Source organism: Hemitrygon akajei, chromosome 30 (assembly GCF_048418815.1).
Source record: "Hemitrygon akajei chromosome 30, sHemAka1.3, whole genome shotgun sequence".
NCBI classification, from domain to species: domain Eukaryota; kingdom Metazoa; phylum Chordata; class Chondrichthyes; order Myliobatiformes; family Dasyatidae; genus Hemitrygon; species Hemitrygon akajei.
In genome coordinates, this window is record NC_133153.1 from 10,667,745 (window position 1) to 10,688,297 (window position 20,553).

Consider the following 20,553-nt stretch of genomic DNA (forward strand, 5'->3'; position numbering starts at 1 on the left):
TCAATTGTCTTGGCATCTGGACAGTACATGAGGCTGCAGACAATTTTCCTATCACTTTTTGACTTATTCATGAAGCTACCCCACAGGTACACTGTAGCAGATATGTTCAATAGCCTGCAACACGGGCATTACTCCAAAGATGGTATAATAAGGGCAGGTCTGCAAGAACAGTCAGATTTTTCACTTTCTTTCATACCTTGTACATCTCATCCAAGCTTCTGGGCATCTCCTCCTTCCCTCACCCCACCAGCTCCCAAGGTAAGAGAGCACAGCACTCCCCTGAGCAAAGTACTAGTAGGAGATATTCTCTAGTCCAGGATCAAATTGAATATTTCAATAAAATCTGTATAAACTCAAAATCCTGGTAGGGCCACGTAAAGCGGAGAGGTCTCCAACTCCATATGCCACACAGACCCTCCATGTCGAAGAACCATCCAATACCCATTGCCAAAAATTCTCAACACCACCACTCTTTAACCGGAACTTCCATGGCCGATTTTCTTACTTCACTGAATGGCCATGCCAAACGAATGCTGAGTCATGTGCTCTCTCAGTGATGGAGAGGATAGGTAACTTCAACCCAAGGCCAGCTAAGAATCCAAGACTGAGAGGGCTAGAGAGGGACTGGAGTAGCAACAGGCCCAAAGCCAAATAATTAAAACAAAACTTTTCTTCCATAATTAATCTATTCTTATAGTAACATAAACATTCGATGAAGTTACTTTATTAATTGCTAACACATTATATATAGTATATTTAAATGGTTACCACTTTACCCATTTCCTGCTCGGCGCTGTTCTCACTAGTGTCTTCATGGCTGACATCCCAGTACATGTCGGCAGTAGTTCCTTCACCGATCTCAGAAGTTAAATCGACGTGTGTCCTCAGTTCATTGCTAATACCGTCTTGCTCCAATAATCTCCTTCCTGTGAAAAAGCCAAACACTACTGAATTTTGCAGGTTATTTTTTTTTTCTGTGCATTAGTTGTTGTCAAATACTCTATGAGGACCAGTGTCTTAAGGGATTGCTTGATTGACAGGCTGGAGGTTTCTTGGGCAGGCTCCTCCACAAAGTCAGCGAGGACAGACGGTGTGAGACAGATGGGGTGTGACTGGGAGCTGAGGTTGGGAAGGGATTGGCAGCATCTGATATTGGCTGGAGGGAAGGGCCGACAGTGGTTAAGGACAAAGTTGCAGGAAGGTAGTCATGAGAAAGAAGGTCCATTGTTGGATGAGGAAAGGGCAGGTTGGGAGAGACTGACTGAGTGGTGCGGAGGGAGGCTAAGGAGGTTGAGGTAAACAGAGAGAAGAGTACACTTAGTGAGAGGAAAATGGTTTCTGTTGGCCAGGAGGAAGGAATGATTGGTCAGTAGATGATGAGGGAATGTGTGACAGGTACTGAGGGAGGAGGGGTGGAGGTGGTCAGTGGTGAGGGGTTCCAACTCCAACTCAAATTGGTAAGTTCTTTTTTGGATTTACATAAACATGGATATGTCACCAATCTACCCATTTCTGGGTGTTAAAATGCAACTCATACCCCTGGACAATTCCCACATGAGGAATTCCAGCACTTATTTTGGCTTCAATGCCCTGCCAACTGGCCCATTGGCAGAAGTCTTCAAATCTCGTCCATGTTCACTAAGGACATTGTTGGTCTGGTTGTATCAATTCCCCATTCCAGTCTACCCCGAGTAACCTTTCACAACATTGGATGTCAAGATTGTGCTTTGAGGAAGAGAGTTCCATAGACTCGTGACCTCTCTCTGTCTTCAGTCGGTGACCGCATATTTTTAAACACCGAGTCATAATTTTAAAGCAGAAACCACAAGCAGAAACATCTTCCCAACATCCATTATCAGTTTACTATTGTCACAGTACCAAGGTACAGTGATAATATGTTTCATATGCCATCCGTACAAATCAGAATATACTGTTATAATTACCATTACAGAAAGGACAGTTCAAATAGACAAATCAGGTGCATGGGCTATGACAAACTAGATTGACAGATTAAGAGTTTACCTTTATTGCACAAGAGATCTAGCCCCTTGAGAACTTCCTTGTTTCAATCAAGTTTCCTCTCACTCCAGCGGATACAAGCCAAGCCTATCCATCCCCTCCTCATGGACAACCTTCCATTCCAGGTATTAAGTCTAGTAAACCTTTTCCAGACTATTTCAATATATACACCAGGTGTGGTTCTTTGTAACTGAAACATAACCTCACCATCTATTATATCTACTCCTCTAGCATCAGATACTGTTCTGTTAGCTTTCCTAAACCCCTGCTCTACCTGAGTGCTAATCTTTTATGCAAGGGAAAGGTGATGACGTGGATGTTGCTTTCACAAAATTTTACAAAGCATTTTGCAAGTTCTGAGGAAAATGCTCAATAGCAAAACTAAAAGCCTTGGAATAAAGAAGTGAAAGGCAGCAGGATTCATGAATAGGCTCAAAGAAAGAAAGCAGAATGGAGGTAAATGGATATTTTCAGATTAGAGGTTGGCAAATAACAATGCTCCCAGAGATTAATGAAGAATGCTGTTTTGCCATTGGTTGATGCCAGAACCAAGACAAGAGAATACAGATGGACTAATCAAAATGGTCAGACAGGTGGCAGGTTTGTGTGAAGTAATGCACTTCTGCAGAAAGAACAAGGCAAGCCGACATCAACCAACGAGCAGTGCGTGTGTGAGAACAAAAAGTCTCGTGCATTAAAACCCTTGAATGTGTGCAAGGTTTCTAATGAGCAGTTAGCAATACCTGTGGGATCCTAGGAATTGTATACAGTCACTGAGTAAAACAGCAGGGAAGTGAGAAGGGAATTTACAGATGCTCCAAAATTGGAAGACCATGAGGAGACTTTAGACTGTAGAATAATAGATAATCTGGTAATGTGCATCTTTCTGCCACTACCCAGGTCTCAGAACTTATGAAACACCAGTAGCATTATATTACTTACTTTTTAACCTGTGTTGTAAATACACCTTATGCTAAATGTCAATCTTCTAGAATATTTTACTATTTGTTAACTTATTTGTGGTAATATTAAGTTATGTGGTATGTGTGAGTTATATGTACTCTTGGTCCGGAAGAACGTTGTTTCATTTGGTGGTATGTGTGTGTACAGTTGAATGACAATAAACTGAACTTGAACTTGATATGGACAGAAAGTGGCAAAAGCATTCAATGCAGAGAAATCTGCGGTGATGCTTTGCTGTATTGACCGAGCGTTGGAAAATAAAAGTAAGGAGGTTATGATGGGACCAAACACAAGGCTAGATAGACCATGGCTTGAGTACTGCATAGGGTTCTGGTCACCATATACTGAAAGAGTTGATCACACTGGGAGAGTGTATTCCACCCCCCCCCCCCACTGTAGGGGGGGGGGGGGATTTATGAAGGTGTTACCAGAATTGTAGCAATAAGGAATGAAATATCAAGCTAGGATTAATTTTGTTGGAGAAACTTAGGTAAGGTGTATAAAAATATGAGGGGTATAGATGGGATTAAAATAATCTGTTTTAATTGGTATTTGGGTTCCAAAACAGGGATTTAAAGTAATATTCGGAAGAATTAGAGGAGTTTTTTCTCACCTCGAAGGTATTAGGGTTCAGGAACACACAGAAAAGCTTTTCACATTTAACATGGGGGATGCTTGATGAGCTGTGACTTGCAAGGCTATGGACCCAGTGCTGGCAGGTAGAACCAAACTGAGTACATCTTTTTTTGACCACAAGATGCAAAGGCCCAAATTACCTCTTGTGTGGTAAAGCACAGAGGTTTTGTTAAACTATGACGGAAGTACTGCAACCTACTCTGTACAGAGAGTGCAGAAAATATTTACTTGCATGGCTCCAGGGACGAGGACTTGGAGTTATAATCTTTAGGGGGATAAAAGGTGGTGAAGAGACGTGGGCAAAATCATGGCAGATTTAGACAGAGCAAAAAGACAGTGGTGTCCCATTAGCAAGTTCTTTAAAGGTCAGGAAACAGAGACTACAAGTGAAGGGAAAAATACAAAGTCAGGAACTGAGGTGGTTTTGTTTTCAAATGGCAAAGAAGTTAAGATCTGGAACTATAATTAAGATCAATTTCCTGTCTTGTGGATCCTAGTCAGTTTGGATTGGCAACAACATCTCCTCCACAAACTTCATCAGGACAGATGCACAACGGGCTGTGTGCTTAGCCCCCTGCTCGACTTGCCTTATAGTTATGATTAGGAGGCTAAATACAGCTCCAATGCCATAGTTAAGTTTGCTGATAACACCACTGTTATCGGCCAAGGCAAAGGTAGGAACAAATTAATCTAGAGGAGGGAGACTGAAAATCTCATTGAAAAACCTCTGGCTCAACGTCAGCAAAACATCTGATTACTGACTACAGCAGGAGGAAACCAGAGGTCCATGAGCCAGTCCTCATCAGGGGATCAGAGGTAGGGAAGGGCACTAACTTTAAATCCCTTGGTGTTTTCCTTTCAGAGGATCTGTCCTGGGCCCAGCACACAAGTGCCATTACAAAGAAGGCATGGCAGCACCTCTACTTTCTTAGAAGTTTGCACAGATTCGGCACGTTTGGCACCTGAACTGGGTCCTTTCGGGTTTCTTGCTTTGTGGCTACCTGTGAGCAAAGAAATCTCTAGGTTGTATAATTTATACATTCTTTGATAATAAATGTATTTTGAAATCCATAAGACATAGGAGCAGAATTATGCCATTTGGCCCATCAAGTCTGTTCTGTCATACAATCATGGCTGATCCTTTTTTCCCCTCCTCAGCCCCACTCCCTGGCCCTGTCCCCATAACCTTTGATGCCATGTCCAATCAAGAACTTATCAATCTCTGTCTTAAATACACCCAAAAACCTGACCTTCACAACTGCCTGGGGTAATAAATTCCCAAAATTCACTACCCTCTGGCTAAAGAAATTTCTCTATATCTCTGTTTTAAATGGATGCCCCCTTATCCTGAGGCTGTGTCCTTTTGTCCTAGACTCCAGCACCATGGGAAAGAACCTTTCCACATCTACTCTGTCCAGATCATTCAACATTTGAAAGGTTTCAATGAGATCTCTCCCCATCCTTCTAAATTCCAGCAAGTACAGACCCAGAGCCATCAAACATTCCTCATATAATAACCCTTTCATTCCCGGAATCATCTTTGTGAACCTCCTCTGAACCCTCTGCAATGTCAGCATATCTTTTCTTAGACGAGGAGCCCAAAGCTGTTCACAGTACTCAAGGTGAGGCCTCACCAGTGCCTTATAAAGCCTCAGCATCACATCCCTGCTCTTGTATTCTGGACCTTTCGAAATGAATGCTATCTTTGCATTTGCCTTCCTCACCACTGACTCCACCTGCAAGTTAGCCTTTAGCGTGTGCTGCACAAGGACTCCCAAATCCCTCTGCATCTCAAGGTTTTGAACTTTCTCCCCATTTAGAAAATAGTCTACTACCAAAGTGCATGACCATGTTTTCCAACATCGTATTTCATTTGCCACCCTCTTGCCCATTCTCTCAATCCAAGTCCTTCTGTTGCCTGTTTCCTCAACACTACCTGCCCCTCCACCAATCTTTGTATCACCTGCAAACTTGGCAACAAGTTTGTTGCCACTGGCAGCCAATGAGACAAGGATCCTTTTATTCCCACTTGCTGCCTCCTACCAATCAGCCAATGCTCTAACCATGCTAGTAACTTTCCTGTAACGCTATGGGCTCTTAGCTTGGTAAGCAGCCTCATGTGTGGCACCTTGTCAAAGGCCTTCTGAAAATCCAAATATACAACCTCCTCTGCATCCCCTTTACCTATTCTATGTGTAATCTCCTCAAAGAATTCCACCAGGTTCATCAGGCAGGATTTTCCCTGGAGGAAACCATGCTGACTTTGTCCTATCTTGTCCTGAGTCACCATGTACTCTATAACCTCATCCTTAACAATTGACTCCAACATCTTCCCAACCACTGAGGTCAGGGTGACTCAGGGGTGTCAAACTCATTTTAGGTCACGGGCCGGATTGGGCAAAATGCGACTTCACGTGGGCCAGATCAATTTTGCATGCGCAAACGCACACGCGCGTGCTCCCACAGCTGTCGTTGCCTTCGTTTTTTCAACCTGCTCTCATGTGTCTGTCTCTGCTATAACTACAAATTGTTTCACTTCACGTATTTCGATTCTTATGAAGAAGATTGCCTAGCAAGCATTATTTTTATGATTGGCATTAACATACAGTCATAGGCTACAAGAAAGTTGTGATGAGAGAGAGAATAAAACGATGTTATTTTGGCTAAGATTATTTTGGGAGCCACACCCTTTCCATTAATAAACCATTTGAAATTGAACATTAGCAGACACTAGCGTAGACCTAACGAAACAAATTGTAAATGTAGGCTACACAACTGCACCTAATTTTTATTAGCCTGCTTCCAGCAATCAAACTCAGAAAATGAACACAATTAGCCTCTAATTTTTATTGAAGTGATCACATTTACAATAATAGATTAGTCAGAAAATGAATGAATCACAATATTATGACACTCAATATTCCGTAATGCATTTTGCTTACATGTCCCAGTGCACCGAACAGTGTCACTCATTTTTCACTTGCTGCTTCTAGACACCTGACATCTCTTGGCTTTAACCAGCCTGTCAACATCAGGGACCAGTTTCTGGGCAGTTGTGATTTTCATAATGTCACCTAGATGTCTCTGTGTCAGCTGCGAGCGCAGTTTGGATTTGTTAATGTTCATTATGGAGAATGCCTGCCCACAGAGATATGTTGTCCTGAACATGCAAAGGATCTTTGAGGTAAATTCTGTCGTCTTGGAGTACATCGGTCCCAGGTATTAATAGAATGAGTCCAGACCCACAGTCTCAAATTTATATTTCAAAGCCGATTTACACTGAATTTCAATTAGTTCCATTTGGAGTTCCTCTGCAAACATCTGACGCTGCATTGATGGCAAACGGCGAGCAAATAGTGAGAATTCCTTCAAAATGTGAGCGAGGACTTGGAAACGATTCTGAATCTCACTTTTCAGCCGTGATATTTTGTCCTTGTACCTGTCCACGTTGTCATTATTCCCATGAGCGTACACACACAGACTGCAAAGAGGGGAAATGAGCTGGGTTGCTCCGGGATAGTCGCATCTCCCACAGGCCTAATTTAATTTGAAAGGCACGAATGCTGTCGTCATATTCTGTAACAAGTTTTTTTGCGGTCTTGCATGTTAACATTAAGCACTTTTAATTGCTTAAACTGGGTCATCCAACTCTGCCACTGACCTCCCTTTCTCGTTCATGAATAGTCCAATTTCCGCACGTAATTGTAAAAAAACATTTGAGCACAATCCCTCTGCTCAACCAGCAGACTTCAGTGTGGTAGGGTAAGCCGTGTCCAATATTACTTTCGGACAAAAGAGTGTCAAATTGCCGATGGCTGAGTCCCTTGGCTCTGATAAAATTAACCGTTTTAATTACTACATCCATGACATTGTCCATTTTCTGGCTCATGTTACATAACGCCTCTTGGTGTATAATACAATGAAAATTCCAAAATTCCTGCTCTGGATTCTCTGTCTGAACTTTCTCTCTGAGTTTCGCAACAACACCTGCCTTTTTCCCGACCGTGGACGGTGTGCTATCTGTTGCCACGCTGACAGTGTGACTCCAATCAACCCCCAGTCTGTCCAAGGCCTCGATGAGGCTGGAGAAAACGTCGTTCGCCGTTGTGTTCTTTGTCACGGGCACCATCTCCACAAACTCCTCGGTGACAGTCAAAGATGCATCAACACCACGAATAAATATTCCCCATTGAGCTACATCAGTCTCGTCAGTGCTCTCATCAATTGTAATAGAGAAGGCAATAAATGACTTCACTTTGTCTTTTGGTTGACTGTTGAAAACTCCTGCAAGGTCCCCGATTCTCTCTGCCACATTATTTCTTGACAAGCTGATATTACCAGGGCACACCAGCTCAGCCGCCGTCAGCATGCATGCTTTGATGAATTCCCCCTCTGAGTATGGCTTCAATGTCGCAGCTATTTTGTTGGCAATTATATATAGCTGGCCCTGACAGCTCCATAATGAGTCTCTCAACTTTTGGTGAACACATTGCTGTTTTTTCAGAGCTGCTTCAAACTCGTTTACCTTTTGCGTCCTGAGTCGTCCTGCGTACTTGTCATATTTTTCTCCGTGTGATATCCCATAGTGTCGTTTGATATTGTACTCTTTTGCCACAGCCACTTGTTGCCAGCATATCACACACAGAGGTTTGCCATTGACCTCACAGAAGAAAAAACTATCTTACCAATTATTGTTGAATATCCGACCTTCGATGTCAACTTTTCTTGGAAAGCATTTTGAACCACAGCAGCAAACAGTCTCAGCATTGCCTAAGGCCGAGGTGTCGAACTCAATTGCACATGGGGCCAAAACTCAAAGCACACTTTAGGTCGCGGGCCGAACAGGATGAACATTTATTGAACACACTAAAACTAAACATTTTTTGAGCATAAATATGAATAAAAACAGTCAGGAATATTATTCCAGAAAAAATAAACTAAAACTTTAAATAACTTAAATATTTTGCTCCCCATAAAAATATCTCCTGTCAGTATTATACAAGTTAGAAATATGAGCATGCTGCAAAAAAACCCTGAAAATATAAATAAAATTTGTGCTTTTCAGCAAAAGTTAAAACAACAACAAATCAAAACACTCGGTTTTCTTTGCTCTTATGCCGTTTTGTCAGAGCTGGATGCTTGGCATCTTTTCTTGGCAATAAGTTCGTTTAGGTTTGGTGTAAGGTTCTGTGTTGTGGAGATTCTCAGGATGGACTGCAGGTGTTCATCAGTGAGACGACTCCTGTGTGATGTTTTGTTAATCTTCATCACTGAGAAAAGCTTCTCACACAGATATGTGCTACCAAACATGCACAAGGTTCGAGCCGCATGTAGACGGAGCTGAGGCATTGCTTCAGGAATGGAGCGAATAAACTGTACGGGCCCTGCAGTGTCGTACTTTGCCTTTAGTGTCCCATTACACTGCAGCTCTATCAGCTCCATCTGAATCTGTACAGGTGCAGTTTCCACGTCGACGGCAAATGGGTTGCGAAGCAGCTCGAAATTAATTTTTTGTGCTTCAAAGTCACCAAAGCGCCGTGCGAACTCAGTGCGAAGTGCACTCAGTTTATCAGCAAAGTGCGCATTTGGGAACATCATTGCGCCGACCTGGTTCAACATTACTTGTCAACAGGGAAAATGAGGCAAGTTGCACTGGTGCATTTGTGTCTCCCATAAGAGCAGCTTCACTTGAAATGCCTTCACTTTTCTCTTCGCCATTGTTAGGGGTTAGCTTTGACTTCAGAATAGCGTTGTATACAGCAACAGACGCTTGACGCGGGAATGTTCCCGGGTAGCCTATCGGCAGCTGTTGCACTGCATTATGGGATCTGTAGTTTGTGTGTTATCAGCGCTTCATATCGCCGGGCCATTAATAATTAAAATAATAGATCTATCTAAAATGATCTCGCGGGCCGGATATAATTGTACGCCGGGCCGGATATGGCCCGCGGGCCTTGTGTTTGACACATATGGCCTAAGGTGTTACTTACCCGAGTACTCGTGTTTATACTGTGTCTGATGACGTACGTGGGGCCCTAGCGATCTTCAGTGCAGGGTGGTAGGTGCTTATGCATAGCAGGTGGTTAACTGCTGCCTATTGTACAGCTGCCATACAGATACATAATAAATGGTCGTGAATATACTTTTTTTTCCCCCAAATCATCCCGTGGGCTGGATTGGACCCCTTCGCGGGCCGGTAGTTTGACACCCCTGGGTTAACTAGTCTATAATTTCCTTTCTGCTGCCTCTTCCTTTCTTAAAGAGTGGAGTGACATTTCAGTTTTCCAGTCCTCCGGCACCATGCAAGAGTCCAATGATTTTTGAAAGATCATTGCTAATGCCTCCACAAGCCCTACTGTTACCTCTTTCAGAACCCTCGGGTGCAGCTTATCTGGTCAGGATGACTTATGGACCCTTATGTCTTTCAGCTTTTTGAGCACCTTCTCCCTTGTAAATGCACTCACTTCACTTCCCTCACACTTCAACATCTGACACACTGCTAGTGTCTTCCACAGTGAAGAAATGCAAAGTACTCACTTAGTTCGTCTGCCTTCTCCTTGTCCGCCATTATTATTTCTCCGACATCATCTTCTAGCGGTCCTACATCCACACTCATCTCTTTTTTTTTTAAACATAGAACACCTACAGCATAATACAGGCCCTTCGGCCCACAAAGTTGTGCCAAACATGTCCCTATCTTAGAAATTACTAGGCTTACCTATACTTGAAAAAGCTTTTACTATCCACTTTGATATTGTTTGCAAGCTTCCATTCATATTTCATCTTTTCCCTCCTAATTATTTTAGTTGTTCTCTTTAGGGTTTTAAAAGCTTCTCAATCCTCTTTCTTCCCTCTAATTCTTGCTTCATTGTATGCCCTCTCTTTTGGTTTTACATCAGCTTTGACTTCCCTTGTCAGCCATGGTTGTACTATTTTGCCATTTGTGTATTTCTTTGTTTTTGAGACACATCTATCCTGCATCTTCCTCATTTTTCCCAGGAACTCAAGCCATTGCTGCTCTGCTGTCATCCCTGCCAGCGTCTCCTTCCAATTTACTTTGGCCAACTCCTCTCTCATAGAACTGTAATTTCCTTTACTCCACTGAAATACTGAAAGTCAGACTTCACTTTCTCCCTATCAAATTGAACTCAATCATATTGTGATCACTGTCTTCCAAGGGTTCCTTAAGCTCCCTACTCACCTCCAGTTCATTACATAGCATCCAATCCAGTATAGCTGATTCCCTCATCGGCTCTACGACACACTGCTCGAAAAAGCCATTTCGTAGGCAATCAACAAACTCACGCTCTTGAGATCCATTACCAACCTGGTTTTCCTAATCAACCTGCATGTTGAAACATTCCACGACTATCATAACATTGCCCTTTTGACACACCTTTTCCATTTCCTGTTGTTATCTGTGGTCCACATCCCAGCCACTGTTGGAAGGCCTGTATAGAACTGACACCAGGGTCCTTTTACCTTGCAGTTTCTTAACCCAATCCACAAGGATTCAACATCTTCTTATCCTACGTCATATCTTTCTACTGATTTGATGCCACTCTTTACCAGCAGAGCCATGCCACCTCCTCTGCCCACCTCCCTGTCCCTCTGATACAACGTGTAATCTTGGACATTTAACTACCAACCATCCTTCAGCCACAATTCAATAATAGCCACAACATCATACTTGACAATCTGTAATAGTGCAACAAGATCATCCATCTTATTTCTTATACTCTGTGCATTGAGATATAACACTTTGAGTACTGTATGTGCTCCCCTTTTTGATTCTGCATCCTTAAAGCACTGATACTCACCCTGCTGTCTGCAATTTTGTCCTATCATCTGCCTGCCCTTCCTGACAGTCTGACTGCACGCTATCTTTGTTTTTTTAACCATCCGTTCCCACCCCTGCCAAATTAGTTTAAACCCTCCCCAATAGCTCTAACATACCTGCCCACAAGAATATTGAGCAAACACGAGGAAATCTGCAGATGCTGGAAATTCAAACAACACACACAAAATGCTGGTAGAACACAGAAGGCCAGGCAGCATCTATAGGGAGAAGCGCTGTCGACGTTTCGGGCTGAGACCCTTCATCAGGTGCTGCCTGGCCTGCTGTGTTCTACCAGCATTTTGTGTGTGTTGTTGTCACAAGAATATTGGTCCTCTTTGAGTTCAGGTGCAACCCATCATTTTTGAACAGGTCATACCTCTACCAGAAGAGATCGCAATGATCCAAGAACCTGAAATCCTGCCCCCTGCACCAGTTTCTTAGCCACGCATTAGTTTGCCAAATTATCCTGTTTCTACCCTCGGAGGCAGTAATCCTGAAATTACTAGCTCCTGCTTCTCGGCTTTCGACCTAGCTCACTAAATTCTCTTTTCAGGACCTCTGCTTTTCCTTCCTGTCATTGGCACAAATACGTTCCAAGACATCTGGCTGCTCTCCCTCCCTCTCCTAAATGTTGTGGGCGTGATCCGAGATGTCCCTGACCTGGGAGATGCACCTGGGAGGCAACATACCATTCGGGTGTCCTGTCATACCCCATAACAGTATCCAAAACGGTATACTTATTATTGAGGGGAATGGCCACAAGGTGATCAGCGCTAGCTACCTATTCACATTTCCATTTCTCCGTACAGTCACCCAGCTACTCACCTCCTGCAACTTAAGGGTGACTACTTCCACAGGTAGTTTTGACAAGAACTAGAGCCTCAAGATTTGGGTGAGTAAATTTAGGACAGAGATGTGGAGGAACTGCTTTTCCCAAACAGTGATGAATCTGTGGATTTCTCTGCCCAATGAAGCAGTAGAGGATACCTTAATATATTTAAGACAAGGTTGGATAGATTTTTGCTTAGTAGGGGAATTAAGGGTTATGGGGAAAAAGCAGGTAGGTGGAGATGAGTCCATGGTGAGATCAGCCATGATCTTATTGAATAGCGGACCAGGCTCAACAGGCCGGATGGCCTACTCCTGCTCCTATTTCTTATGTTCTTATGTTCCTTGTAACTCTGTTCGATTATCTCCACACTCTCCAGTACAAGCTGAAATCATCCAGCTGCTGCTCCAGATCCCTAACTTCAAGGAGGTACAGCCGGATGCACTTTATGCAGATGTAGGCCCCTGGGAGACACTGCGTCTCCCAGGACTCCAACATCCAGCATGAAGAACACACAAGAGACATTTACTGCACTGGGTATAGTAAGAGGAATAAAAAGGGAACCTTAACAGAAACTTACCCAGAGTCAACACCTCCTTTGAACCAAACCCCGACCCTCCTACTCTAACCACCGGCCTACTCCCAAGAATGGTCGCCCCACTTGTCCCTTCTGTACTTTTAAACAAGCATCACTGACTTGTGAGAAACCTCGTTGCTGTGGCCTGTTCCTGCCACTGATTGGGCTGTCGGAATGACTGATCGGGCCATCAAAATCCTTTGAACTTTGGCAAACTTCTATAGATGCATAATAGTGAGGATCCTGACTGGTTGCATCAGAGCCTGGTATGGAAACACCAATGCTAATGAATAGAAAAGCCTACAAAAAGTAGTGAATAAACCTTAGCTTATCACAGGAAAAACCCTCCCCACCAGGACAGGGGTTGGGAAGCTATGTAAAAGTGTACTGGCGAGGCCTAATTTGGAGTATTGTGTGCAGTTTGGTCACCTACCTACAAGGAAGCATATCAATAAGAGTGAGTGTAGAGAAAATTTACATTGTAAATCAGTGTCGATAAAGATGTGCTAAAAAAAAGAACCTGAGTTATAGGGAAAGGTTGAATAGGTTAGGACCTCATTCCCTAGAGTGTAGAACATATATGTCAAACTCAAGGCCTGCGGGCCAAATCCGGCCCGCAGTGGAATTATCTTTGGCCCGCGAGATAATATCTAATTACTATTAAAGCTGGCCCCAGTAATCGAAGCGCCTATGGCGTATGATATGGCTAATGCTGAGTTTATTCAGGTACCAGGTTTTCAGGGTTTTTAAGTGTTTATTCGGCAGTCTTCTTCATAAGAAACGGAATTTGTAAAGTGAAACACTTTGTAGTTATAGCAGAGACTGAGACACATGAGAGCAGGCTGAAAAAACGGAGGCAACGAAAGCTGCGTTCGCACGCGTCCGACTGATCCGGCCCGCATGAAGCTGCGTTTTGCTCAATCTGGCCCGTGACCTAAAATGAGTTTGACACCCCTGGTGTAGAAGAATGAGGGGAGATTTGATAGGGGGATACAAAATTATGAGGGGTATAGAGAGGGTAAATGCAAGCAGGCTTTTTCCACCAAGGTTAGCAGGCGCCTCAAGTAGCCTCTCACAACCAAGTCCAGCTCCTGGTTTAGCAATGAAGCCCGGCAGAACCATTTCCAATAACAGAAGAAAGGGCAACGGTGAGTTACTGGCTCCTTAAAGCCATTTGCTTCAGGCAGGTGGGGCTCAAAGGCCGTGGCTGGTGTCTCATCTAGGAAAAGGATAACTCTGGTCTCAAACTTCTGCTGCCTTGCAGCTAAACTCACTCATGGGAAAGCAGGAGTGAACCCCGAGGGAAATATCTGGAGCTGGCATCCCTACGTTGAGTTCAATGCTGATTTGGCAACTCCTGTGATGCTGGATCAAACTCTTTGCCGTTCCTTTGGGTTCAGATGCGCGGAGAGGGGATGTTTGCTCTCCATATCGTACTGCCCAGGCTTGCGTGTCCAGACAGCCCGGATGCCACATCCATGGTCGACCCTGACTGACAGGGGCCGCAATCACTCACTAATGGTTGAGACTAGAATTACAGGTCATGGGTTAAGGGTGAAAGGTAAAATGTTTAAGGGGAACCTCTTCATTCAGAGGATGGTGAGTGTGGGGAATGAGCTACCAGCAGAAGTGGTGGATGCAGGCTCAATTTCAACATTTAAGAGAAATTCGGGTAGGTAAATGGACGGGAGGCCGGCTAGTGACGTAGTGGCATCAGTGCCGGACTTCGGAGTGAAGGCTCCCGAGTTCGAATCCAGCCGGCTCCCTTGCACACTTTCCATCCGTGCTGGGTTCAGCGCCGAGCTAGCAACTCGGCCTCGTTAGCTGCTAAAAAAAAAACGCCGTCACGACAGCGTCCCGATGACTCCACTCAGAGTTAAGGGCTTTCTTCATCTTCTTCTAAATGGAGGGGAGGGGAATGATCAGTGGGGTTCAGCAGATTAATAGCTTAGCATGGACTAGATGGGCCAAAGAGCCTGTTTCTGTGCTGTAAGTGTTATAGGACTCTAAGGACCCCCCCCCCCCCCCCCCCACCACCATGCTCTGTCCTTGCTGCGGCCATTGGGAAGAGGATACAGAAGCATTAGGTCCCACACCACCAAGTTCAGGAACAGTTGTTACCCTTCAACCATCAGGCTCCTGAACCAGTGTGGATAACTTCACTCAACTCAACACTGAACTACTTCTCAAACAGCAGACTCACTTTCAAGGATTAATATTGAGAACAAAGGTTCTCAATATTATTTATTATAATTGCACAATCTATCTTCTTATTCAGATTGATTATTTGTCCACCTTTGTTTGTTTTGTGCATTTTTTCATTGACTCTATTGTGTTTCTTTGTATCTACTGTGAATGCCTGCAAGAAAATGAATCTCAGGATAGTATATGGTGACATACATGTAGTTTGGTAATAAATTTACTTTGAACCTTGAAATAAAGGCCTGAAGAAGTTGGGTTAGCACTTGATGGAAGATAATTTGGGAGACCATGGGAAGATGTGTCCTGTATATTGGTTCCCACTTGCTATGGTGATGCTATAAATGTCAGAAAAAGACAAAATACAAAAAGCAGAACTTGCAGAAGGGCACTGAAGTGTTGTCACGAACTAAACCCTGACACAGGCAAAATATAGCCAATAATGGAAGTTTCAATCTTAAAAAAAAGTCCTGAAGCTTCACAATCCATCAGGCAGAATCACCAACCATTAGACTTCTGCACCAGCACGGATACCTCACTCACCTCAAAACTAAAGTATTTCATAATCTATAGACTAACTTTCAAGGACTCTACAACTCAATATCTCAACTCATGCAACTCCTGTCGGGTCACCTGTCATTCAGATCCCCAAACACTGCCTCCAACTGAAACCACAGGCACCCATTTATTGAGTACCTCTCTGCTGCCTCATCTGTTTGGAAAAATATCTCATCTTCTCCAGTCCATAATCATGACCTGATCTTCCAGTTGCTTGCCACTTTAATTCACTGCTTCAATGACACCACCTTAATCTCTCTGCCGTTCCCCTCCTAGGGGGTACAAATGGGCTTCAATAGAAGCTCAGGTAATGGTATCTGATCTTCCTATTAGTCATTGTGCAATTCTGTAACCCAGCAATTTCTAATTATAATTGCTGCTCCGTCTTTGACCAGAAAATATGGATAATGGTTCTGCTGTCACCTTCCACGGTTCCTCCAGACCCATCTTTTGTTTCCTTACCCGTACCATCTTCAGATGCTTCATAAAGAAGTTTTATCATGGAGGCAGAAGTTTGTTGTTGATTGCCCAATTCCATTCATGCATCTTCATGCACGATTTAAGTTTTGATCAACATTCAGGCACCGGCAGGTAATATTCAACCACAAAAATGCTAGGCAGATTCCTCAAAGTAATCATCAATTCATGATGTTAAATTGCCTGTATCACACATCAGTGGTAAAAATTCAAAGGCAACACGAGTGAATCTGCAGATGCTGGAAATAAATAAAAACACAAAATGCTGGCAGAACTCAGCAGGCCAGACAGCATCTATGGGAGGAGGTAGTGACTGAGCGCCGGTGTTCGGCGAAACGGTCTCCCAGTCTGCGGCGGGTCTCCCCAATGTATAAATGGCCACATCGGGAGCACCGGATACAGTATATCCCACCACCAGCCACATCTTCCCCTCCCCCCCCACTCTCAGCTTTCCGCAGGGATTGCTCCCTACGCGACTCCCTTGTCCATTCATCCCCCCCATCCCTCCCCACCGACCTCCCTCTGGGCACTCATCCCTGCAAACGGAAGAAGTGCTACACCTGCCCCCACACTTCTTCCCTCACCACCATCCCAGGCCCCAGACAGTCCATTCAGGTGAGGCACCATTTCACCTGCGAGTCAACTGCGGTGATATACTGTTCCCGATGTGGCTGATATCTGTGGCTGTTCCCGGTGCTCCCGATGTGGCCATTTATACATTGGGGAGACCCGCAGCAGACTGGGAGACCGTTTCGCCGAACACCGGCGCTCAGTCCTCCAGCAGTGGCGGGATCTCCCTGTGGCCACACACTTCAATTCCACAGACCACTCTCACTCCGACATGTCTGTCCATGGCCTCCTCTACCGTCAAGATGAGGCCGCGCGCAGGTCGATGGAGCAATACCTTATCTCCGCCTGGGTAGCCTCCTACCTGCCGGCATGAACATCCAACTCACAGACCTCTGTTGATACCCCTGCCCCCCCTTACCCCCATCCCTATCTATTTATTTCAGTCTGGTTCTCTTTCTCTCTCTTTTTTCCCCCCTCAATATATCTCCCCCCACCCCACCTTTCTTTCTCTTTTATTTCCCATAATTCTCCACCTTCCCCCTAGTCCATTTCCCTCCCACTTCCTAGCTCTCTACTTTATCCCTCTCCCCACTTCTTATCCCCCCCTTGACCATCCCATGTTACTTCACTCCTGATGAAGGGTTTCAGCCCGAAACGTCGTCACTACCTCCTCCCATAGATGCTGTCTGGCCTGCTGAGTTCTGCCAGCATTTTGTGTTTTTAATCTAGCGGTAAAAATTACTGGTTTTGGTCATCAGTGTACAAAAATTTACCTGGCTACAACAGCAGATCAAAGCACTCCTCCTGACTCAGCAAAACTTTGCAACTGTATACGAGGCCCATCAGGAAGACAGTAGAGTGATTTTCATTTTCCTGGATAAGTACAGCTCCATCAATGCTCGCAAAGCTTCTTTATCGATCCCGAAACTCCTTGCCCAACTTTCCTGAAGTGGACGGCAAAGTTTATCAGCATCTCCGCAAGAGTAATGAAGCAAGGCCAGGAAGGTCAAGCCTTGCTAGTGACAACTAAATCTTATCCATGTATTAAACATCACCATTTTTTGCACATTGTCTTTATTCAGTCATGTCGTTATTCCTGAATCCACTCCATCACAAAATGTTTGTGTTCTTTTTTGCATTCCCTTCCTCCTCATCCTGAACTTGACTTGATTGATTAAAGCTTTTATATCTCCAGCTTTTACAGTTGCGATCAAAGGTTACCCGTCTGCATGAACGTTTCACCTGCCAGCTAGTTACAACATTATGGTTTTGTTTTCTGAAACGTGTTGTTTTGTGACCCTCTCCTATTAACTCCAGCACTGGCTCACAAACAAGTTAAGGATCACTCTGTGGATCACTCAGACAAAATAATGACGGGTCGTGGGGATCCAGGGTGGGTTCCTGGGTGGTACCAGCAATATTACACCAAGTATCAGATCCTCAGAGCTGGTGAGTGAGACAACAGAGGGATTCCGCCCCCAAAACATGTTGCATCTAACACCTTGGAGGCTAGGGTTGGCAGAGCGGGCACTATTTGCTCATTCACTTTACTTTCTATGTCTCCTCCCTCACAACTTGGAAAGATTATCAAAGATCTGGGACTTTCTAAGCAGCACTTGTTGAAGAACCTGTAACACAGACACAGCTCAGCACCTCTGCAGTGCCACTTTGAGAATGCCAACACACACTGCAATTGCCAGTAATTGCCCCACCCCCCCCCTTATAAACAATAATCCCCTGGCGCCCACACCGTGCCAAAAACTCACCCTGCATATCTCCCATGAACTTTCCCTCCGCACCTGAAATGCACACCCTCCAGCAGCACGCGTGGGTTCATCTTTCTGGCGCCTCGGGTGAATTAAATTCAGTCATTACTGTACAGTAAGAAGAGCACCTCCCCTTGAGTTCAACGGCGAGAGCTGACCCCCTTCGGGGATCGGGGCTCGGCCATTAAGAGTCCTGGAACAGCAGAGCTTGCCCGGAGAATTCATCCACCTTTAGCTCCAGGAGCAGGAGCACGCCGTGGAGTTAAACCTTACTCCGGCCCCGTTCCCACTGCCTGAGGACCCCAACATTATCTGTATGAACGATACTTCCCCCCTCCCCTCCCCCGGTATGAAAGAATGTGCGTTTCTCAAACCTCCGAGAGAAGGGCCTTAACCGTTGTGTGAACTCCCCGGCAGCAGGGCACGGGGCATTTGCTCCAAATAGCGATAAACCCGGGGTTCTGAAGTGCCCGCCCTCCCTCCCCCCAAAAAAAGTTTCCACTGCAGAGCCTGGCAGAGGTTTTGCTTCTGGAGCAGACTGCCAGTCCCGGCCAAGGCGGGACACGATGCCACGGGCGTGCCCCCACTCCACTCCGCTCACTACCCGACGCCCGAGAAGGTCAGCGCGACCCCGGTTACCGCACCGGCTTACCTGCAGAACTGAGCCCGTATTGCCGCTAATTCCTGGGCCGACTGTTGAAAACAGGAGGGCTGCGGAATGAGGAAGCGAGAGCGGCGGTGTGGGAGGAGAAAGAGGGCGGGCTGGGTTTGACTTGTACTGCGAATCATCGGTGTAGAATGGCGTGCTCGTCCCACAGCGAGCCACGGACTCGCAATCCATCAGCGTCGGCCCAACCGACCGACCCAGGGCTGGAGCCGGATGAGTCCACGAGGAAACACTCAACCAGCCCCGGGTTACCACCGGGCAACCTACAGACTAATCTTCCATCAGCCCCGGGTTACCACCGGGCAACCTACAGACTAATATTCCATCAGCCCCGGGTTACCACCGGGCCAACCTACAGACTAATCTTCCATCAGCCCCGCGTTACCACCGGGCCAATCTGCAGACTAATCTTCCATCAGCCCCGGGTTACCACCGGGCCAATCTGCAGACTAATCTTCCATCAGCCCCGGGTTACCACCGGGCCAATCTGCAGACTAATCTTCCATCAGCCCCGGGTTACCACCGGGCCAATCTGCAGACTAATCTTCCATCAGCCCCGGGTTACCACCGGGCCAATCTGCAGACTAATCTTCCATCAGCCCCGGGTTACCACCGGGCCAATCTGCAGACTAATCTTCCATCAGCCCCGGGTTACCACCGGGCAACCTACAGACTAATATTCCATCAGCCCCGGGTTACCACCGGGCCAATCTGCAGACTAATCTTCCATCAGCCCCGGGTTACCACCGGGCCAATCTGCAGACTAATCTTCCATCAGCCCCGGGTTACCACCGGGCCAATCTGCAGACTAATCTTCCATCAGCCCCGGGTTACCACCGGGCCAATCTGCAGACTAATCTTCCATCAGCCCCGGGTTACCACCGGGCCAATCTGCAGACTAATCTTCCATCAGCCCCGCGTTACCACCGGGCCAATCTGCAGACTAATCTTCCATCAGCCCCGCGTTACCACCGGGCCAATCTGCAGACTAATCTTCCATCAGCCCCGCGTTACCACCGGGCCAATCTGCAGACTAATCTTCCATCAGCCCCGCGTTACCACCGGGCCAATCTGCAGACTAATATTCCATCAGCCCCGCGTTACCACCGGGCCAATCTGCAGACTAATATTCCATCAGCCCCGCGTTACCACCGGGCCAATCTGCAGACTAATCTTCCATCAGCCCCGGGTTACCACCGGGCCAATCTGCAGACTAATATTCCATCAGCCCCGCGTTACCACCGGGCCAATCTGCAGACTAATATTCCATCAGCCCCGCGTTACCACCGGGCCAATCTGCAGACTAATCTTCCATCAGCCCCGCGTTACCACCGGGCCAATCTGCAGACTAATCTTCCAGCAGCCCCGCGTTACCACCGGGCCAATCTGCAGACTAATCTTCCATCAGCCCCGCGTTACCACCGGGCCAATCTGCAGACTAATCTTCCATCA

The 20,553-nt window shown here is 45.7% G+C and overlaps 1 protein-coding gene across 1 annotated transcript in view; it reads right to left on the bottom strand.

The window, feature by feature from the left end:
• Window positions 1-19,177, bottom strand: part of lrrk1 (leucine-rich repeat kinase 1) — a 197,640-nt gene extending 178,463 nt beyond the window's left edge. The window contains 3 exon segments of the mRNA XM_073032977.1: window positions 777-926; window positions 17,442-17,612; window positions 19,087-19,177. Of these exon segments, the coding sequence (XP_072889078.1) occupies window positions 777-834 (58 nt within the window). The 5' untranslated portion in view covers window positions 835-926; window positions 17,442-17,612; window positions 19,087-19,177.
• Window positions 19,178-20,553: the final 1,376 nt, after the last annotated feature.